This window comes from Chionomys nivalis, chromosome 14, assembly GCF_950005125.1.
Source record: "Chionomys nivalis chromosome 14, mChiNiv1.1, whole genome shotgun sequence".
In the NCBI taxonomy this organism is placed as follows: domain Eukaryota; kingdom Metazoa; phylum Chordata; class Mammalia; order Rodentia; family Cricetidae; genus Chionomys; species Chionomys nivalis.
Window position 1 is genome coordinate 16257209 of NC_080099.1, and position 23807 is coordinate 16281015.

Genomic DNA, 23807 nt, shown 5'->3' on the forward strand with positions numbered 1-23807 from the left:
AGAGTTTTGTGGGCACAACTTTTCAGCAGAGAGAACTACTACAGAATGTCTATGATCTCTAAGAACTCCCAGGCAAAGGCAGAGACAGAACTCCATGGGAAAAAGCAAGTAATGCTTTTGGGTTTTGTAATCTACACTGCTGTGTTACAGAAATGCCATGCAAAAGAAATGGCTAATTTATCCCCTCCCCCATGCTTCAAAGAATTGTTCTCTTTTATTTAGAATCTGTAAGAACAGTGAATCTTTTACTGCACTCTATCTCTTTCTTATTTTCTTAATATCGAAATGCACTTTGGAAGTAAATAGCATGTTCTGGGCAGTGAAAAACAGACTGTATTCCGAATTGGAAACCCAGCACCTTTTCCCTTGAAGCTTACACATTAGTGTAGGCATTGGACAAACAATCAATCTCAGCAGCATGGCCCCAGGACAACTGTCAGAAGACAGAAGGTGGTAAGTGAGCCCTGCAGGAAGAGGCTGTTCCCAGAAGGCTCCGGGAGGAAGCGGGGTTTCCACTGGTGCGTTTGTTTACACTCATACACAATGCATGAGGGAAGGTAATCCAAGCTAAAGGACAGGCAGAGGAAGAGGAAAGACTAACGGGTGGCAACCCACAGAACAACCAGCTTGTGAAAGAGCCCAGGGGGGGACAGTGAACTTTCTCAGAACTAAAAGAAGATTAGCGTGCCTGTGGGTAGTAGGCAAGAGATGAAGCCTGGTGATGGGTGGTGATGATCCTGCAAAGCCTTGACAGTTTTAGTGGGGTGTTTTGGTATTATTCTTTATAATTATGTGTGTGTGTGTGTGTGTGTGTGTGTGTGTGTGTGTGTGTGTGTGTGTGTTTTGAAATGCAGTTTCTCTGTATTGGCTGTCCTGGCACTTACTTTGTAGACCAGGCTGGCCTTGAACTCACTGAGATCCTCCTGCTTCAGCCTCCCAAGTGCTGGTGTTATCCTAAGAGTCACATGTAATCATGAAAATGTGGTTAGTGCAAGAATCACAAAATCAACAGGAAGAAATGAGGGCTCCCCAAAAATGAACATGGGAAGCTTACTAAGACCATAACTGAGCATGAGTGATAATGGGTAGGAAGAGATAGTATAAGGAGATGCGTCAGTGGAGAAGATGGTGTCCATGGTGATGCATAGACAATGAGGAAGGAAAACTGGAAGGGACTGTGTCCCAATAGGATGAGAATGCCCTGGCCAGAAACAGAAGGCAGAAAGGACAGCAGTTGAGCTTGGGATGTGTAATTCGAGAAATGACTGTGTTTTGTCCATGTGGAAAAATCTCTAAAGCACGAATTCAAATGACAGCAAAAAGCTATCTATATATCTTGGGTTGCTCACCATAGAGGCTGCAGCTAAGCCAAGGGACTAAATGATAGTGTGTGTGCATAAAATGGGAAGGGTTCAGAATAGAACACTGAGAAAACCAACGTGAAATATTTAGGAAGGAGACTAAAATGAGAGACCAAAAAATTTAGGAATTGCTCTCCACTGAGGAGAGCAAATGTCATACTTCTCTCTTCTCTCTTTCAAAGCTATGTATATTTCGGAAATTCTGTGGTTAACTTCAACCCTTCCCTGGTCCCTGCATGCCTTCTCCAGTTCTACCTAGCACTGATGTCATTGTGGGTCTCGACCTGCCTTGAATTTAACTGAAGAAGTCACGACAGACACAAGGGAGGAGTCAGGGAGTGCATTTTAGCATTTGTAGAATAGTTGCTTTACCGCCTCCACTGGAAATGAATATTCTCATTTTCTTTTCCCACTTCCTGAGTTTCTCCTTTGTCCTTCTTTTAGTCCCCCAATAATCTTCTTCTTCCTCACGATTCGCGCACTCACCTGTGAGAGAGTCTCACCCCAAAGGGTGTGGTAAAAAGAGGACATCAACCCTTCTATTTCTGAGCTGTGGCTTCCTTTGCTTGCTCACAGAAGTTCTCACTCTCAGCCTAATTATGTGCCTGCTTTTCTTTTGTGTACAGGCAAGAAAATTTGAAAAATCTAGCACAATTAATAAAAGCCCAAAAACACATATTGGGGTTCAACCTGAAGGTCAGAAAAGCAAAACAGCCAGCCACTGACTCGTAACTCTACCTCAGACTGAAATGGTGATCCTGTCTCCAGAAATCTCAGAATGAGACTGTCTGAGAGCTGTCTCGTTGCATCTTATATTCCTCTCTAGGTTTGGGATTATAGGCATACACCACTACTGCCTGGTTTCTATGGCAAACTAGTTTGACTACTGGGATCAAAGGTGTATGTCACCACTGCCTGGTCTATAAGGGGCTGTCTTATTCTCTGATCTTCATGCAAGCTTTATTTATTAAAATACAAATGAAATATTACTGCATTTCCTCTTTTGTCTAAAATAAAAAAGAAGGCTATAACTAATAGAAGAAAATATATATAATATATATATAGGCAATAAATACATCAGTATTATCTAGTCCATTTGCATCTGACAAATTCAGAGAAGATACTCTATATTTTTATAACTCAGTCAGGAGAGCATGAAATTTAATCTCAGGGTCATAGGTTCGAGACCCACATTAGGCACCATTTGTAGATGAAAGTTTCTGTCCCGCCTGGTTCTGTGGCTGGCTATTCATTCCCAAAGGAAAACAAAGAGGCTTATATTAATTACAAACTGTTTGGCCTATTAACTCAGGCTTATTATTAACCAAGACTTAATTATTTTCTCTGTTTAGCCATGTGACTTGGAACTTTTTCTCAGAAAGGCATTCTTATCTTGCTTCCTGTGCATCTGGCTGGTGATTGCGTCCCTGTATTTCCTCTTCTCAGAATTCTCTTAGTGTGGTTGGCCCACCTAGACTTCCTGCCTGAGTACTGGCTAATCAGCATTTTACTAAACCAATACGAGTGACAAATCTTTACAGTGTACAAAAGCATTCTCCCACATCAGTGTCCCTTTTTTTCTTTTCCAAACAAAACCTTGAATCTAATTTTCTTTGTTTAACTTATTCCTGACCATTGTCCATAACATCTATAACCTATTTTTTTTCTGAATATGGGTGTAGTTTTTTAGGCTATTTTCTGTTGATTGTGAGTACTGGAAATCTTATATGGATGCAAAGAAAGTTTAAGATTGTGGTCAAATCCTGACTGGAGTGTTCTGTTAGGCTGGATCATCTCAGCCAACAGCCTTGAAACTGTTCTGAATGCAGAACTCAGAAGAAACTGAAACAGAGGTGCTCTGAAACATTGGATCATCTGGGCTATTCATTCCCATTGGAGATTTTTCAGGAAGGTTTTCCTTGATCAAACCTTATTTTTCTTAACCAACAAAGAATCCACAACCTCTCAGTCCTATGGAAACAAAAGCAAAATCTCTTCTCCAAAATAACATATCTTCTGACTTAAAATTTGAAGTCAAGGGATTTTCAAAATATATAGGTTGGATTAATCCAGCAGCATTTATAATAAAATATCTTTTAGCAGACGTTGCTCCTTCCTCAACAGTCAAACAATTCAAAGACAACACAATAACATGCAGTATCAATACTCTCTGTGTATTTTCCATCTTTATGTGAATTTTTATTGTTCTTACTCTATTTCTTTTATTTTATTTAAAAAATTTTTGATTTTTTTGAGACAGGGTTTCTCTATGTATCTTTGGTTGTCCTGAAACTCACTTTGTAGACCAGGTTGTCCTTTAACTCACAGAGATCTGCCTGCCTCTGCCTGCCAAGTGCTGGGATTAAAAGTGTGCGCCACCTATCTCTTTTTTAAAGAACTTTTCCTATTCTTTTTCTTTTCTCTCTCAAGCCTACTTATATTTTTAAACACACTGTAAACCATTTAGAGGTTTGTTTATTTGGATTTTTTTTTTGCCAGAATCTGTCTTTATATCTCTATCTTTTTCTGAACACATGAGTCAAATCTGCTAAGCAACATGACTAAAATTAAAACTGTGACTTTGACAGTTGACTTCACCACATTCCTTAGCTTCATGGTGGAGGTTCTTGTGGGAGCCATGTCTATTGCCACAACTCTGTGGATTTTCAAGGTCATTACCACTACCAAGAAGCATGCCTTTGACTACTCATAAACACCATTTAAGTGTTTGGTGGCAAGACCTCTTTAAAGAGCTGCAAGTTTTTTTGCAGCTAAAGCTGAGTCAGAGAGCCTTTCTTAAAGGAGCTGTGCCTTGGCTTGCATCTAACAAACAGAGCCCACTGGAGAAATAAGATGGTTACCAAGAAGCTACACATGACTCTGTTCTTATCTGTCTAGAATCCTTATATTTAAGCTTTCTCAGGCTTTATGTGGAAATTCTTGCCAAAAGTTTGGGCATCATTTGTAGATGGCAATTTCTGCCCCACCTAGTCCCACATAATCACACAGAAACTATACTAATTATAACACTGTTTGGCCAATGGCTCGGGCATATTCCTAGATAGCTCTTGCATCTTAAATTAACCCATTTATACTAATCTATGTATCTCCATTAAGTTGTGGTTTACCAATAATGTTCTGACATCTTTCTTCTTCAGCAACTATGTACTGTCTTTTCAACTCTACCTACTCTTTTCCTATCTATATCTATCTATCTATCTATATATATATATATATATATATATATATATATCTGTTTGGATTTCCCACCTAGCTTTACTCCACTAAGTCACTGACTAAAACAGCTTTATTCATCAACCAATAAAAGCAACACATATACATAAGGATATCCAACATCAGAAAAGTCTAAGTTAAAGTCCACTATAAATGGGGTAAGATTTTAATTGTGGCCCAGAAAAGGCCATAAGTCAAAAAAGAAAAAGATTCCAAGAGGCCACAGTGGCAAGTTAGTGACCAAATAGAATTCTCTATCAGTGCCATGGCCCCACAGAACCTGAAAGGGGTCTTAAAAAACAATCTGCAATGAGATACCCTCTCCCTGCCCTAAAGCCATCTTCTGGCCTAGTCTTACATGTCCATAGAGTAAGGTAAGGGGTTGCCATGGAGACAGCATGGATGTCTGGGAAACAGTGTTGTTGGTCCTGCGAGTGTGAGTTTGTAGACTGAGAACCGGTCACTGTGCTTTGTTGGCAGGTTCCGGAGTCTCACCACTGCTTTTTTCAGAGATGCCATGGGCTTCCTGCTAATGTTTGACCTCACCAGTCAACAGAGCTTTCTGAATGTCAGGAACTGGATGAGTAAGTGGGCTTAGTGATACTCATGGACGGCTGGTTTGGGACTTTGCAACTCTATGTGCTTGCTTGTTTTGTGGGAGCGCAGTCACAGATTAACTCTGAGAAGATGAGCAGAGTGTGCACTGTGTCACCTTCAGAGGGGTGTTGTGTCAATAAGCAACATGGGTCAGAATTCTGTTTTCCTTGGACACTTTTCTTAGAGACAGCCCTAAGGTTTTCAGTATTGTAGTGAAGCAAACATTAATTACATTTGTCCAGTAAGTCTCAAGAATTTTTACAAGGTAAAAGATAGCATGCATGGTGTTAAACTTGAAGAGGCAAGACAGAGAGAACATTCACAGTGTTTCCTGGGAGGCGACAGTCAGAGAAGCTCAAGGGTGAAAGTGCAAGCCAAACCCGTAATGCTTCAAGGAATAAGTGGCCATGTTGACAAGGCATGGTGCAGGTCACACAGCTCTAACAAGGTTTTACTTGAATGAAATGTTGTTAAAGGGGAATGAATAGGATGCTCAATTAGTGAAATGCTTGCTGTACATGCATGAGGACCTCTGTTCAATCCCCAGACATGTGCAAAGGCGGCAATAGTGGTAGTATGCAGTTCTACTCCCAGCGCTAGAGAAATGGAGATGGGAATTTCCTCAGGGCTCCCTGGCCAGCTACTAGATTCACAAGATCTCAAAGGTATCTCAAGAAACAAGTAGACAAATGATACCTGAAGAATAGAATGACCTTGAGTTTTGATCTCTAAAGGAAAGCATATATTGGTGCATATACATCTATATACCCATATAAATATATGCTTATATGTATATATACCCATATGTATATATGTAAATACACATGAACATATGCAAAAATCAATAAATAAGTTGTTCAAACATGAAGGCAATCCAAATAGAGAAATGTCTAGCCTCAGTCCCTAGCTCCTTTCTCAGAAGCCCTCAGAGCCTATGACTTTATATTTAGCTTGGAATAAAAGTCAAAGCCCTTCAGCTACATCCATATAAACTGTGAATCCTGACTGTTTCTTCTTGCTGAGTCTCTAATTACTGACCCTCAGCCACACTCAGAGAACCAAAACCTGCTTCCCCCTAAAGATACTCATCCTTCCTGTCCCATCAGCCTGGATTTCTCTTCTGTAAGTTGACATCCCTGTGATACTTCCTTTCTTCCCCAGATTTGCCGAGACTTTATTTCTCTCTTCAGAGACCTTTCCTGAGCTTCCACTTTATCTAATGCAAGTGCTCGTCATCACTCTGTGTTCTCTCAACACCTTACAGTTCATTTGAACGCTGCCACCACCCAGCGTCTTTACAGGTTTTTGTGTCTTTTATTATTTCTAGCACAGAATACATGCTCTGAGAAAGAGTAGGCTTCACCTATTGGTTCCAGTGTAACACTCTGCACCTTCCCTGGCACACGGTGTATGTTCAGACTCTTGCTACATCCGTTTGTCTATATTGCTACATTTCTACTTATACAACACATTATACACAATTAATAATGCAGCAAATACAGCTAGGTAAAATTAATGATGCACAAAATATAGCAATAGGTAAAGTTTTTGTATGTGTTTTGAATGTGAATTCAGTAATCAGTTGCAGCCAATAGGGAAAATATCAACAAAGCCTGACTTTCTTAATTGCCTCTCCAAATTACTGTTTACCCTAGGATCTGTCTTTATTTCCTTTGAATATTGTATGTCCTTATCCAAATTCTGGTCCTATGATTAGATTCTGTTGAGACAAGGAACTAATAAGATTATTAGATTCTTTCAGAGAATGGTTTGTTTGTCATTTTTCAAGGCAGATGGTCCTCTCCCTCAAGTCTCCCGGAAGATATTATTGGGATTTAAGATAATTAATTGCCAAGTCTAATAACCTCTGAGTTTCTAACACTCAGATCCTTGACACTGCAGGATAAATATTTATGTGCCTCTTTCTGTCCTGGGTACATGACATATAGCAGGCCTTAATGAAGTGGAAGATACAGGTGGTGTGGTCTATCTTTCCCATCATTTCCTTCCCTTGCTTCCTCCTTTCCTTCTCTTCTTTCCACTTCATGCTTTCATTTTTCCCTTTGTTTGTTTTCTCTATCTCCTTTTCTCTCTCTCTCCCTCTCTCTCTCTGTCTGTCTCTCTGTCTTTCTCTCTCTCTCTCTCTCTCTCTCTCTCTCTCTCTCTCTCTCTCTCTCTCTCTGTCTCTCTCTTTCACACACACACACACACACACACACGTTTGCCTGAAGAAAGAGAAAAAAAATTTTTATCTTAAATTTGTTTTTGCATGAATTTTCAGTTTTTCAAGACCTGTTCATTCCATAGATCATCACTTTGATGTCAGGAGAGGGGAACAGAGCCGCCATCTAAAGGAGCAAATGAAGTACATGAAAAACATGTTCTAGCATCTGCAAGTGGAAGGTTTTGATCCAGCCTGATATTTGCATCTGAGGAACCAATGACAGGAAGCCACTTGGGTCAGAGGGGTAAGCTCCCAGGTATAGGTGAGCATGTTTAGGTATTGGTTCAGGTGTTTCCTGTGTACCATTCAGCATCACTATCTGAAACTTGTGAGGCATCAGTTCCATTTTATAGATATAGAAACTATGAGGAGAGATGACCGAGCTGATCAGCGAGGAGCAGCTGGGTTAGGAATCTGGAGTAGGAGCAGTGTTTTGACATCGTTTGCTCATGACTAAATCACTGCTTTCATTTGCTTTTTTTTTTTTCTCCAAGGCCAACTACAAGCAAATGCTTACTGTGAAAATCCAGATATAGTATTAATTGGCAACAAGGCAGATCTGCCAGACCAAAGGGAAGTCAACGAACGGCAAGCCCGGGAGCTGGCTGAAAAATATGGGTAAGTCAGTTTCACTGGGAACCATCTGACCTTGTACACGGGGGAAACAGAGCCATGATATAGACAGCTGAAGGAATCCCCTTGGACCAGAAACAGCAGGGAATTAAAAAGACTTCCCAGGCAGGGGAGGTGGCTTACTGAGTCGAGTGGGGACCTCAGTTTGATCCCTAGCACCCATTTAATAGTTGGCTATGGTGAAATGGGCTGCAACCCCAACGCTGGGAGAAGAGATGAAGTTCATTAGCCACCCAATCTAGATAAATCAATGACTCCAGATTTAGTAACTGACACTCACAAGCGAGCAAGCCTACACACACACACACACACACACACACACATACACACACCTTCCAGAAGTCATATTAATAAGAACATCTAACATGTATTGAGTCTTTATCATGCATCTGCAATTGTTGCTAGACGATGGCTCATTGGGCTCCTCATAGCCACGTGTAGGTGATACTGGAGTCACCACCTTTTGTATAAGAGGGGAGTCACAGAATGAGTAAGCACTGGGTAGAAGACTCAGTAGCTACAAAGGAGCACAGCTTAAATTTTATCCAAGGAATCTAGATCAAGGCTTATAATTGTAAACTATGGAGCTTACTGCCTCTCATTTAACAGTTACTTAGGTGAGACAGGAACAGTATCTGATGCAGCCATCTTCCTGAGTAGGCTTGGCTGGCAGCTGGAAATGAACTCAAACAAAAGCAGCCCACGCACTTGAAGGCTGACTTCCATGGCAGAATCTGTCAGTGACTATTAATCTTAAGCTATTGTATCATCGGCTAGAAAGAGCTCATTTGGAACGTTAAATTTTTGATCTTCTTGATGCTGTTAATTCCAAATAAATGCAGCTTACATTCCCATGAGTCTTATATTCAATGTACGTGGCATTTTGAAACCAAATTTCTAGGTGATTGGCCAGAGGGAAGTAAAATGGTAGCAGTGTTGCAGACCATGAAGTGGTCGTGGTGCTGCTGACCGCTGGTTTAGGCATTTCTCCTCGTGGTTTTGTTTACTGCACTGTGTTAAAGCAGTGAGGATGCCTTGGCTTCAGCTTGCTGACTGCCTCCTCTAATGGTCTCCCGCACACTGGGTCATGACAGCATTAAAGAACTCACCAGGGTTTATTTAGTGAAAACAAGCCAACAAACAAGCAAGCAAACAAGGTTTCCAACTTGACAATAAAAACTGACACAGATCTCTTTGCCAGCCTTGTATTACGTGGCATTCACTTGTGTGTCTGGTATCTCCTCTGATTTCCTCATTTAAAAAAAAAATTCTCATTAAAATCTTCTGTGAGACTGCTTCCTCTTGAGGAGTCCCCTACAATGGCTGGGTGGTTTTCTTTTCGCTAGGCACCTCTCTTTTGCTCTCTTATGCTCAACTTAAATTTATGCCAAAATCTTTGTTCTTAAAGAAATAACTTTAAAATGTAATTACATCATTTCCCTGTATATAAATGCAACCTGCTGGGTTTGTTTAGTGTTGTTTGTGTGTATATTAGAGGCAGTGGGGCTGACCTGTTGGAACTGGATAACCATTTAGGGTACTCATCTCTTGGGAAGACTAATTCTTCCTCTCTTCGCAATCCTTAATCAACTATCGCTCTTCATCTAGGGGTGGGGCCCCCCTGGAATTTCCTGTCCACACTGACATTTCAAATGATGTTGTCATTTCCCAGCTTTTATTTAGGTAGCCATATTGTTGAGGTATCATGGACATAGCTTCCCTGTCATTTCTAGGAGACAGAATCTTATAGCAGACTTCCTGGTCCTTAATTAACGTCGTCTGTCGGACTGCAAAGATGGTTTAGTCATGAAGAACACTTGACACTATCTCAGAGAAGAGTTTGGTTTTCAGCATCCATGTCAGGTGGCTTATAACTACCTGTAACTCTAGCTTCAGGGGTTTTGACACCTTCTTCTGGCATATTTAGGCATATACACATACACATATGTACATACATGCATGTGTATACACACATAAATAAAAATAAAATCTTAAAAAAAATAAACCCCAAATCTGCTTTAAAACGTTTTTTATAAGAATATTATAATCTGCATTATTCAAAAATATAGTAAAGTTCACAATGTCACAATCTGGTGACTGTATTTATTGATGATAACAATATTCTTGAAGAATGTGGAACTTTGGATAGTAATAAGACATAATAACCTTATGAAGTGATACATTTGTTAATTAGTTAGAGTCAATCTCTCTATGATTCTTATGTACCTCAAAATAACATGTTATATATGATTCATGTATATAATTTTACAGGTCAGTTTGAAAAATCTGTTTTTTTGTTTCTCTATGTTAGCATACCATACTTTGAAACAAGCGCAGCAACAGGACAGAATGTAGAGAAGTCTGTGGAAACCCTTCTGGACTTAATAATGAAGAGAATGGAACAATGTGTAGAGAAGACACAGGTCCCGGACACTGTCAACGGTGGAAGTTCTGGAAAGCTGGATGGGGAGAAGCCATCGGCAAAGAAATGTGCCTGCTAGAGACACTGCTAGGACCCTGTGTTGAAGAGTGTGCCCAAATAGTACATCCTGAAATAATGCAAACCACAAAGTTGTTGTTGAGTAGATGACGAGCAATGGCATGTCTTTATCTTCCTGCCCCAATCTATTTTAATAACCCAGAATAGTCACTAGTATTAAAAGAACCGTACTGTCTACCTGAGTTTCTTCCAAACAAAAGTGAAAATTTTCCTAAGGTGGTCTCAGCATCATGGATGATTGGTTGTATTTTTGTAAAGAAGTTGTGTATATGAGAAGAAGTATCAATGAGTTTTAAAAGTAAGCACATATTACTATCAGCCTGCAGAAAGGACTAGGCTAACTAAAAAAAGAATATGAAAAATGATTTTTGTTCGCTGCTACTTATATGGAATCTGATTCATACTTCTATATTTGCACTGGGGAAGACATATTCCTAAAAATGGACACCTAACAAAGAATTCCGTGTGGCTTATTAATAAGGCTACATTTACCCAGTAAGCTGCACTGGTAAGGTTGTGAGTGAGTGAACATTAGATTTACCATAGGAAATTGTGTAATAATGCCATTTTTATATTTTTCACAAATGACAGAGAGACAAGAATAGGACCATGGATGAAAAAGTATAAGAGACATTCCCTGGAAAAAAATGAAACATGTAAAAATGGCAGTGGAATAGGTAAAATTAAATGGATCTTTGAGAAAAGTCTGAGAAAGTCACTTAGCCAAATTTCACGAGGCAGATTAGAAGCTGGCATTACCAGATGAGACTGAAGCTCCAATTCAAATGATTCAGACTTGTAGCACAGCTTCTCATGGTGCCCAAGGTCACATTTTAGTTCTATTTTTCTATCAAATTCTTATAAGGAGTCACAAGAAAAATAAATCATATTTATTGGATATACCTTAGAAATGTAGTCAAAAAAACTTAAGATTTAGTCTTAACGTTTATAAATAAAAAAAATTGTTGGTGGTAGAAAATAAAGAGTGATTGTTAATTGTGAGTTTTGCTTCATTTCAAAGCAACTAGAAATTCTAAGTTGTGTATTTTCCCTCTTAACCACACTCACCCCTACATCAAAGCAGTTACAGCAATGAATATATGTTCATGGATCAATAACTCCAAAATAATTATGGACCAGTAACTACGGTCATCCTGAATTTTCATGCCATCAGTCACCAGAAATTGGTGATGCCTCAGTCTTTTTCATAATGTTTTTATGTTGTCAAGAGGAAAAATAACTATAATTGAGATGTACTTTAGAAAATAACAGGAATGGATCTGTGTTTCATCTCACTGAAACTATAGTCAGTGGCTTTATTTTTCCTTGAAGCTGTCTTTTCTTTTTGGAATTAACCACAGAATTATTTACCTTTGACTTATTCTTATCATTGTGAAAATTCATACTGTATTAGTTTTAATTAATGTTAATTTGACATATATATAAGCCAACCCTATCAAAGTGGTATTTAAATTTTTTAATCAAATTTACCAAAAACAAAGACAAATTGCTTCGATGCTTCTGTTTTGTTTTTTTGTTTGTTTTTTTTTTTTTTGAGCTTGCAGTTGGTGACAGGATAGTTTCTCGTCCTTTAAAACGTGTTTCAGTCTTAAGAGTTTGCATCCCTTGCCTCCTTTAAAAAGTTACAAACATTGCAAAGTAAAACCCAAGGGTCATCTTAAAACTCTTCTTGCTTACTTCCATCTGTTGTCCAGTCAGTTTCAGAAACACCAACAGAGCCAAGGACGTGATGACATAAAATGTTTTTAAGATAAGTTAGGTCCAGAACTGTGGACCTAACCAACGCAACGTGGAAGCTTGTACTGGATTCATGCTTAGTGAGTTCCTAGTGCCAACAGCCCAACACCTCCAACCTCTGTGAGTGATTCTAGGTTAGTATTCCCTTCCATTCCCACTGTCTGGGATGTTGTTCTCCACCTCAACGTCTGTGCCATGAAGGGAGAAAGCTACGTTTGCAGCATAAAGTGGAAAGAAACGCCCATAGCTGTGGCGAAATCTGATGGATGTCTTGATGTCAATATATCTATTTCTGATTTTGATTCAGATTGTGGGAACGATTGAGTCATACAATGGTGAAGGAATTTCACCTTCTTATTGGATGGTTTCTGGCTGTGTTCTAGTAACATGATTGGTTTGCTAATGCCCAGATTAGCAAGAGCCCATCATTGCCAGGATGAGTACTCTCCAGGACTTGCTATAAGAGCATCATGGATAACTTCAGCATGAAGCAGAGGGCGATGGTACCTGTGAGTATGGAAATGTGCCTGCAAGAGTGACAAGTATTGGGTAATAAACTCAAGAGGGCTGACATTTCAAACTGCCAACAATGAAAATAGTCTACTTATAAACCCTTAGTCTAGAAATACTTCTGTCTCTAAACTTTGATGTCTGACCTTGAAATCTGTTTGACTATTGTTAGAAATTCCTTCTCCTATGATTTCCTATTGCTAATTCAATAATTTCATTTTATAACTTCAAATCGACCTGGTGCCGTGAATATTCTGCTTTAGAGAAGGCCGTATTTTTTTTTTAATCTCACTACATGTTCATTCAGCTGTTTCCTCCTCCTAATTACCTCCCAAATGCTTTTGGTGAACCACATTGTGTTTTGCGAGGTATACAGTGCACATGGTACTTCTTTCTGATACCGAGCCCAAGTCTAGACTGTTTACACTGGCTGATGTTTACATTGCCCAAACTCAGTGCCTCAAATACCTCTGTGACCAGTTTCGTCTCCAGCCACATAACTCCGTTTCTTTAATCTTAGGTCTCCGAAAGGCCTCACAGAGACAATAATATGGTGGAAAGCAAGCTGATACTGTCAGCAAAGAATGAAAGAAAATTGTTGGAATCTGGAGATTATTACTCCTTTCTCCTAACCTGTCCCAGATTAGACGTTTCTTGAGAGCAACCATAGATTTTTATAATGCTATTTTTAATCTAACACAAGAATGGGCTTTTGAAAAATATGCAAAATAGTGAAGAGAACATACTATCAATCTGATTATCCTAACAAGTTGTTACTAGGCGGAGAAAGTGCTGCGAGTCGGGAGATGAACTTGGATCTCTCTGTAATACTTTCAAAATTCATAATTTACTACTTTAGCCAATTTGCTATCAATTTACTGCAAAAAAAAAAGACTCCACAAAAGCTAGCAGTTTCTAAAGTAATTATATGTCATTTTTTAACCAGATGGGACATTTTATGCATCAGTAGGTGATTTTGTTCTACTGTACAGAGATTACTTGCCAACCTGTACAGATAAGGTGAATGGTTAAGAGCTTAAATCAATATGGTGTTGTCTTTTGTATCAAGGAAAGAAGAAAGAAAGAAAGAAAGAAAGAAAGAAAGAAAGAAAGAAAGAAAGAAAGAAAGAAAGAAAGAAAGAAGGAAGGAAGGAAGGAAGGAAGGAAGGAAGGAAGGAAGGAAGGAAGGAAGGAAGGAGAGAGAGAGCTTGACCATAAATAACAGCATGACAACATTAAAGTTCTGTAATAACAGCCTCATTCCAAACAGTGAAAGCTCTGGAGTGAGTCTGCTGGGATTTGATGGATTTTATGGGACTGACGCATCTTCTCGTTAGCATCTGAGGCAGCTCTGTGCAGTGATGCTGTGTGTGCCTAGACAAAGTGAACAACCAGAGCACCTATGAAGGAGACCATTTGCTCTTCTATACTTTCTATCTCTTTAGAAAGAAAAATATCCCTTCCTTGCTGTGTATCACACCCAAAATGAGGACAAATTGTCATCCATGGAGGATTTTAGAGTTATGTTCCAACACTCAACCTATAAAGAACTAGCATCCTAAGTATCTGGCTTACTAAGATATGTAGTAACTCCTTAAAGGTCTGGGATATGTAAGATCAGAGGTAGGGCATCTGAGTAGGTATGTCTGGGACTTCGGTTTGGTCTTCAGGCAACAGAGGCTCAGGGAGAGAAGGGGGAGCTAAGTTTAGCCAAAGTGATAGAAAACCTGGTTTTTATTGTTTGCTACCAAGCTTTGCAGCACTGAAAGTGGCATTGTAAATTCAAATATTTTATAGAAAGCTTTATCATTTTTAAAGATGCCAAGAAACTCACTGTGGTTGCCTAAGAATTCACTCTATAATATTTTCTTCCTGGTATTTGACCACAGTGATGTCAGGTCATTTCTCAGGTGACCAGAGATCTGAGACCCGATAATGAGTATTTGGTAGTAACTGAGAGTTACCTCAATGAATGGAGCTGCCTGTCTTATAGTATAGAAATGACAAACACTGTCAGATATAGAGAAGATTTTATAAAAGAAAAATATTGATATTGAAGTCTTGAGTGGATCCAACCACAATGACATTATTGATGGAGAACTATGAAAGAAAATTAAGAGTGACAAGCTAGCTTGTTCAGGTATTTCAATATAGGATATCATGAAGACAGCCATGAGCTCACTTAGGTAGAGAAAAAAAAGTTTTAATATTTTAAAACTATATCTGTGGAGATATTTTCTTTTTATTTTTATCCACTTAGTGGAGTTTGTGCACTTAGACCTAAGCTAAGCAAAATGAAAGACTACCAAATATTTAGGATACTTAGCAATATTTTATTTACTACATGTAAGTCTGAGATTCTTAATAATTAATGTTTTCATTTTCAAGCAGTAATATTTAAAGATACTTTATTGCCACGTTCTTTAAACCAACAGTTTACGACTGAGATGCTTTGTAATTTCATATATGAAAATATCGTTAAGAAAAAATAATGAGAAAAAACTAAGGTAAAACGTTAGTACCAAAAGGGTAGAACTACTTAAAAGGATGTCAATTTTTCAGGAATGCTTTTGGCTTAAATTTGCTTCTCTGCCTGTATTCCTTTCTAAGAGGTCATCTACATTGTGTCTAGTGCCTCTTGGCTACCTTAGTCATTCAAGATCCTTGGTAAATCCTACAGGAGACAGCGCATCTGGCCTTCACTGACTGGCTCCCCAATTAACCAGCAACTGTTGTCCGCATGTCAAACACTATATATAGGAAAGGACTCATTCATATATGCTTATCATTTTGTTCCATGTGACTCTTGCCCATATGTTCTTTGATGGAGAGTCTGTGGTAGTAAATAAAATGGCCAGAAAAGACAGCTTCAGGACCATGTGGTTTCTCTCATACAGAGCTTAACAAACATTGAGTAACTCATGGGGTTCAAGTTAGGTTAAAAAAAAATGTATGGGAGAAGCTGTTCCCTTTCATAAACAGACACCATTATCATAAACTAAGAATAATAAATTTGCTCCTAACTTGGGCCACTTGTCATTTTAAGATGAACAGCAGAACCATCACAATAATTGTAGTAGGCTGCTAAATGGATTGTCAGTCACCTTGAGGTCACTATATTTGATTGAAAATGTAGACTGTATCTTACTGTTGAAAAAAAGAAATGGGAGCTCTGTTTCAATTAATGTGTCATCTTGTATTTCTTTCAAGGAGACCAGTTAGATTCAGCGTAGGATATTACAAGTTGGTTAAAAGCCCCATGTACAAATAAAATTTTATTTCTAAAGGATTCTTGTATTTGAACTTAAGAAAAATAAATTATCCTGCTTTACTTTATATGCTAAAGTAGATTTTTCTGACAACACTGAAGTGAAGTGTTTCATGGTATCTCGGCAATTTCCGTTCCAGTAATATTATCCGTCTCTTTAACCTGAGCATGTTTGTTTTGTCTGCTTTCTATACAGATTTCAGTTTTGTCTAATGCTTTTAGTGTAACTGAAGACTTTGAGTGTGGATTTTCCAATCCAGGCAGTGGTTCCTGACAAACACTGTTAGGTCATTATTTGTTGTATTAAAGTTCCAGGAGGCTTCAGAAATCATAGCCTCCCATGAGTTTGTGATGTCTGGGTTTGAGTAGTATTATTGAGAACTGTACGTAGTGACTGTTCCTGAACACTTTTCAAATAAAAACATGTTTTTATCAAGTTTTCTGTGTATTCAAATCGACTTTGTGTGTGCGCCGATGTCGGATGCATGCAGAGTGGAAGGCAAGATACAGACACCAGCATGAAGTGTTTGCAACATTAAAAATGGAATCCGTTTGGAGGAGGGTAAATGTTTCTTGAATTCATCCCAGTGACTTTTATTCATGTCTCTAAATGTCCTTATTCATTATTTAAAAGTTGAGCTTTCCAATTAAAATTCTCTAATGGTTTTGACTGATGCATTAATTAAAATGAGTTCACAGGTTGAAGTGTTCTGTAGTCCGTAAACACTTCCTTGTTCCTTACCCGTAACAAAATGCTGCACTCTAATGGGCTCTGCTATGGTCACAGACTTGCTAGAAAACTGACAGTTCAAGGACCATTCTAAACCACAGCCACCCGGCTTCAAAACTCATTTGCCAAAGTCGCCCTGTTCCCAGAGTCAGTCTCTTTCCATATGCTGCTTAGAGAGGCTTTGCCAAGATAATGATGAGCTTTTAATTTAAAGATCAGCAAGGCTCCCTGTGCAAGTTCAGAAATTCTTGGCCTCGCTAGTTTGACTTTACTGCCCAGCATTGCGTTGGGTACAGGCAGACCTTCTGACCTCATCCTAGATCAGTCAATACAAATCTCAAAGATCTTGCTTTCCAAATGTTTTGTAGAATATTTTTAAGGCGTAGTATGTGCCATATCGAGAGATAAACCAGAGAATCCCGACATTTGTTGTCTGTAATTAGGGGACCGCTGTGTTTAAACTGTATTCGTGATATGTTGTATTATCCAGTTCTCCGGTCTAAGGAAAAATTTACTTTATGTGTTATTGCCTCTACAGAAAAATTAACCAAAAGAAGAACATGGGCATTGCTATTCTGTTGGAGATGCACAAAAGCAGCACACATGGAGGCTTAGAGGCCAGTGCAACACAGTGATTATGATTTCACTGAGCCAGTCTGCTTCCTGGAGGGGTTTTCTTATGCTAATCGCATTTCTGCAATCATCTTTGCTTTGCACCAGTTTCTTAAATCTCTAAAAGATGAGGGACTCTTTTATATTAAGTGTCAAAAGACAACACAACACAACAAAACAAAACAAAAAAAACAGAAACAACTGTAAAGTTGCAGCAGAACTCCTCGGTGTGTTTGATTCATGAGAGGAACTCCATAATGCCTGCACTCAGCATGGGAAGCCATCCAGACAGAGCGATAAAGAGGCCTGCCGTTTAATGCACTGGATGCAGATGCATACCGCCCTACTCCCACCCAGAAACCCAGGCCGTTTTTCCTCCTCTTCCTAGAGAAGTGTATCATGAGGCCATTGGAGCAGTATAAAACAAGACGACTTAAAGGAGTGTTTTAGGCATAGTTTGCCCCCCAGGATCCCTTCCAGAGAAAGCTGAAAGAAAAGGGGGACCATACAGACTCCTAAAAATCTTTAGCTTCCCCAACACTGAATTTAAAGGAATTAGATAAAAGGGTTTACATCAAAGAAGTTTCAGTGTGGAAGGGGATTTGTGTATGAAGATGATCGATCTTGCTGTTTGGTCCCTAGTCCATGGACATACCCAGATTTTCACTCCTTGCTGACTAGTGGGCCTGCCCAAGTATCAGCAGAACCATTTTCTGGTCCAATAGTAGTATCTGCTCCCCTTACTTTCTGCTCTTCCTGTTTTTACTTAAATATACATTCAAGGAGAAGCATTCCTATTTTAAACAACGGCCCTGTTTAAACCATCCATGTATAGTATTACTTATCACCCCATCTAAAAGGGGTAAAACCATCCTAGCAACTGCTTGTCCCTGTAGGCAGCTTTATATTTTCTTTACAATCCATCAGACTTCTCTGACATTATTTTCTTCCCTGTCATTAGATTGTATGCTTTTCACGGTTCTAGAGATGGATCCCAGGGCACCAAGCATTTAAGGCACACACTTTACACCGAGCCACACTGCCACCCTATTAGATATTTTTAGGAAAATAGAGACATTTATTTGGATGACTACCCCCAGAGTACATGATTCTAGCAAGAAAGTGATCACAGGCAATGCTCTTGTTCTCTCAACCAGGTCTTTGTACAAACAGAAGTCTGCCCTCTTGAAATTATCTTCTTTGGCAGACAGTTGGCCAGTGTTAGAGTCCAGGCAAAGAGACCTCTATTGAGATGTCCACAGATGCCCAAGGACAAGAATTATAGCATGACTGTAGCTGTTGAGCCATAGCTTTCAGAGAGATGAGAACAAGAGCGCCCTGGATTCACTCTGCCAGCAGATAGGAAGTACTACCCAAAGCTAACCTCTCATTAACCTTAAAGCAAATGCTTAACTCCTTGTAATTTTACCTTGGTCTGTTGAAGCAAGAAGTTTATTGCTTGTATTTTACCCTCAGAGATAGTATAGAATGTAATCCTTAGAGCCAAAATGGCTCCTTTTTCAGTCAGCTAACATCTGGCAAAAGTACTAACACCAAACACCACATGCTTCCTTTGCTCCTGGTTTTCCCTGATTATAATCTCTAGCTCGTTTACCTAGTTACATTTAAGATAACAGCAAAAACACACACATTCCCTGTGTAGATTTCCCAAATAATTTAGCCCTTTTCTCCCTTAATTAACCTCCTTTCCCTTTAAGAAGTTCCTGGAGGCTTCAACTACCCCCACCTTGAGCCACACAGTAAGGCTGACAGTAAATGCTTTGTGTAAAACTTTTATGTCTTTCTTGACCTTGAAAGATTCCAGCCTTGCACCTGGCAAGGGCTGGAAAATTGCTGCTTGTAAGTGTATATAGTTGGAAACTTTTGCAGCACCACAGAATAAAGAGCACTTAAAATGAAGGGTATTAGCCTGTCTGTGTAAAGTATTATAGAAATCCTTTACACCCCTTTCACCCCTGAGAAGAATTCTACCTATGGGGCCCTGGCTAGGGGCTGGAGCCAGTCTCATAGCCCCTACAGTATAGCTTTGGGTTCTTGAGGGAATCCTAACAGTGGGAGCAGGGGCTGTCTCTTACTCTTTTTCCTGCTCTTGGGACCCTTTTCCTTTGCTGGGTTGCTTCATCTAGCTTTAACATGAGGGGATGTGCTTACTCTTATTATAAATTTGATATGCCATGTTTGATTTATATACCTGGGAGACTCTTTTCTGAAGGGAAAGAGTGGATCTAGGGGAAAAAGGGGTTGGGAGAGGGACTGGAAGGAGAGGAAGGAGGGGAAACTTCAATATATCATAGGAAAGAATTAAAAATAAAAACTTTTGCAACATTTCAAGAACTGTAGTACCTGGATGGATTTATAAAAACATCACTTTACCTCACCGTACATGCCTTTAAATATTTAAAGGCTAATACTTATATTTAATATGGCACATGGACAGACTGGAAGCATCTTTCCTGAGAGGATAACCAGAGGCCTAAGCGAAAGTTTCCTTTCAAGTGACTGTACTGGCTAGTATTATGTCAGCTTAATACAAGCTAGAGTCAGTCATCAAAGAGGAGGGAGCCTCAATTAAGAACATGCCTCTATAAGATCCGGCTGTAAGGCATTTTCTTAATTAGTGATGAATGCAGGAGGGCCCAGCACATTGTGGGTGGTCTGAGAAAAAAGCAGGCTGAGGAAGCCATGAGGAGCAAGCCAGTAAGCAGCACCCCTCCATGGTCTGTACATCAGCTCCTGCCCTCACATTCCTGCCCTGTTAGAGTTCCCGTCCTGACTTCCTTCAGTGACGAACAGCAATGTGAAAATGTAATCTGAATAAACCCTTTCCTCCCCCCGTTGCTTTGGTCATGGTGTTTCATTATAGAAATGTTAACCCTAACTAAGACAATGACCCAGTCTCTCTTTTCCCTCAATTGAAGCATTGTCTGCTCTAATCAACATCGGTATTTCTACAATCACGAGTTTATTTTAACTCATAGCACTCAGAAGACTCAACTTAAATGAAGGCATGTATCAGAATCTGAGTACACTATAACATTGCAACTCATGAATTATGATTCCCCTGGCTGTAGACAGCAGCCGTTATTCCACTGGACTGTATTCTTTAGCACTGTGTTCTATCCCTCTGCCTAACAATTTCAGATAACATTGATATCAAGAAGAAAATAAGTAACTAAGCAAAATGCACCAGTTGCATTTTTATATGTGGAGTTTTCCTCTAGTAATAGAACCTCTGAAGAACAATGACCTTCTAAGACAGTACAAGACAACCAGGCCGCCATGATTCTGAAATTCAGGGGCCATTTTTGGCTGTCAGACGAGCCCAGAAGAATTCACTCCATCCTCTTCTCATAAATCAGTAGAGATAAATTCTTCCACTAATGACGGGTCAGGAGATGAGACTGCCATAGTAAGATGATTTTTATCTAAAGACTAAGTAAAACATCATTCATGCGTAGACATTTACACACATCCTTTCACTTAGACATGTAAAGCCACTATCAAAGCTCAAAACCCTTTAGTAAAATATCTGAGGGTATGGATTCAGATTTTATTTTAATGTGTTAAGTGTAGAGCAGAATTCATCTTCCATCATAGAAAAGCACCTGATTTCTTTTCCTTTTAAGTTAATTTTTTTGCAGGGAAGGTTTCTTCTCTCCATTAGACATCTGTTGAATTGCCTCGAATATCACCTTCTTATAATCTTGTTGATGTATAATAAGTTATATTTACATAAACACTGGCATGGTGTCATTTTAGCTTCAGAGCTGAAACTGCATTTCAAGGAATAAATAACATCTACAGAGTCCTTCTCTAGCGGAGCTTCATCCAGCCTGTTCACTTCCGTAGCCTGACCAACATCAGATAGGGAGAGGCCCCTTCAGGCTTCAGTTCACTGCAGAAAAGACAATATACATTACCAGAGTGGAACAAGGCATAGTCTAGTAAGACAATGATTATACCATCATTACCCCTACGTCAACTGCCACCATACTGCAAAATCTGATCTCAGAGAGAGAGCCATTAATGTATCTATTGTAATGGATACCCCCTGGGAGATAGTGAAATCACATTGGGAAGGCATTATCATCGGCAATTTCAGCTAGGTTGGCATGGGGCAGGAATGAGGAGTAAGAGGAAGCAGAGTTAGAGCCTTTCCACTCAGTGGAACTATGCAACAGAGTAAATCGAGAAGGAGAGAACTCAGATATCTGTTCCTGAAGTATGTTGCAGCTCTGTGGAGCCTGGACTTTCTCCCTTACAGTGTGAGTCCAGTATTTAAAACTATACATGCATGTGCTTATGTATATATGCACACATCTATATAAGTATGCATGTGTTTTGTTTTGCAGTATGAACCCTTATCTCAAGTGGATCACTCTTGTATTCAGCACAAGGGACATCTCTATGCTTTAATGACTCAGGGGTTAAAAATTCTTGCGTGTATTTAGTGAGATATAGAATATAATAGGTCTTGGATGAAATACAATTAATTTGTCCAGACAAGTTGTAAATGTTATCTCCCTCAAATTAGAATTCCATTGTATATTGGAAAATCCAGGTTAAACTTACCAAACCATACTGCAATTCCATTCTTAAGCAGCTAGCCAACTCTATTTTGAAAATGAAGATCAGACTTTATGCCCTTAACACTGTAATTTCTATTCTTAAAAGACACAAAATGTCCAATTTCAACATTTAAGTTAGGAGAGTTCTCTTCATTGACTTTTTCTAAGCCATAGAAAGAAAGAAAACTCTTTAAACAGTTATACAAGGCAGGGACCAGAACACTGAGCATCCTCCCTTCTCCAGAAGAGCCGAGTCCTCTTTGAGCGCCTCTGGGACTTAATTTCTTTCTTTTTAGAAGTTGCAATGCTAGTGACCAACAAGCTTGAGATTCAGCACCTGGAGATCTGAGAGGACTTGATTCAAAACGACTTCATCTCTACTCCCTAATTATGTACTTCATTAGCAAACTGCATCTTTGTCGCTAGGAGTTTTAAAGAGAGAGACGAATCCGTCTGAATTCCTAGACTAATGCTAATCATAGCGAGCCTGATTTTCCACCTCAGGCCCTGTGCCCAAGAGTCTAAGAAAATGAAACTCTTCCCTGCAGGGACCAGACAGTAAAATTCAAAAGCGGCCAGAACAGGAAGTTTTTAATCACTTTTTAAATGATTCGTGTAATTACAGGCTATGCTTTCTCTTAAGTGAGCATTCCCTAAAGTTTATGGAAATGAGGTTCGAGCCCAGATTCAAATTCTGAATCAGCCAACAACAATAAACATCACACACAAAGAAATTAGTCTGGTTTTCAGTATCATTTTGATTGCTTCCTTGGGTCATCATCACTGCTTGAAACCATCCATTTGTAGCTGGGAGTTGCTGAAGTTACATGTTCTTAGCAGTGCAGAAAATAAAATGAAATAGGAGGACCCAGTGGTTCCCTGGGAATATTTACAATCTATTTGATTGAGAGCTGACAAGAAAATTTTAGTAAGTACTAACAACTAGTGATTAAAATACCCAGTAAGGACAGAGCAGCTGAGGAAGAAGGAGAATGGAGGAAAATTATATATAATATTTGTAAAGAAAAGTGCTGAAATTAAGGTTGGGCTTGGTTTAAGGCTGAGAAGAGAGGAGAAAGATGTACAATGCATGCACTTAGTAAGTGTTGATATATCCAACCTCAAGTAGGCAGCAGTGGATAAAATAATCAATTCTGAGCAGTATTTAAGCAATAGATAATGTGGTGGTTAATTTGCAACATTAACCTGATGGGTTTAGGGGAACTTAGGAGATAGACTTCTGAGGATGTCTTTCAAGGCATTTCCAGACATGATTTAGGGTGGAAGATGGGGCTGAAGGGAGAATGACCTTACCTTGTAGAGACAGCCTTAGAAACTGGTGCCTTAGGAGTCTCTGTCCAATTTGCCACCTTGGTTTTAAGTTCCTTATTCTAAAATTGGAAGGCAAAAGGTACAGAGATCAGACCGCAAATTCACATATAGCCTACATTTTCTATCCTTCCATTCTGCTCCCCACTGGCCTAATACCTACAGAATATTTTTTGTGCTTATTTTATCAGAATCAAGGAAAACAATATTAAATATAGCTTGAAAATTACATAATGTGCCAAGGGGCTAAACCCTGAGATTCATCCTCTGAATTATTTTGAGTTTACAGAGATTCCTTCTCATAGGCAAGTGAAAATAATCTTAGTGGCACACATGATACTGATTACATAATTATCCTTTTTAAGTAACCACTTGATTATAAACCCCATAAAACAGGTTTATTACATAATTATATAATTCTGAGAGATAATGCAACTCGTGACAGCAAGTAAGAAGAGATGC

The 23807-nt window shown here is 39.1% G+C and overlaps 2 protein-coding genes across 3 annotated transcripts in view; one reads left to right on the forward strand and one right to left on the reverse strand.

The window, feature by feature from the left end:
* Positions 1 to 16515, forward strand: part of Rab27b (RAB27B, member RAS oncogene family) — a 147308-nt gene extending 130793 nt beyond the window's left edge. For both annotated transcript variants that reach the window (XM_057788608.1, XM_057788609.1), the window contains 3 exons: positions 5076 to 5179; positions 7911 to 8034; positions 10361 to 16515. In XM_057788608.1, coding sequence (XP_057644591.1) covers positions 5076 to 5179; positions 7911 to 8034; positions 10361 to 10550 — 418 coding nt within the window. In that variant the 3' untranslated portion in view covers positions 10551 to 16515. The remainder of the gene's footprint in view (positions 1 to 5075; positions 5180 to 7910; positions 8035 to 10360) is intronic.
* A 4476-nt stretch (positions 16516 to 20991) lies between these two features.
* Ccdc68 (coiled-coil domain containing 68) overlaps positions 20992 to 23807 on the reverse strand; it is a 34648-nt gene continuing 31832 nt past the window's right edge. The window contains exons 10-11 of the mRNA XM_057789103.1: positions 23331 to 23407; positions 20992 to 21343 (exon numbers count right to left, since the gene is read on the reverse strand). Coding sequence (XP_057645086.1) covers positions 21286 to 21343; positions 23331 to 23407 — 135 coding nt within the window. The 3' untranslated portion in view covers positions 20992 to 21285. The remainder of the gene's footprint in view (positions 21344 to 23330; positions 23408 to 23807) is intronic.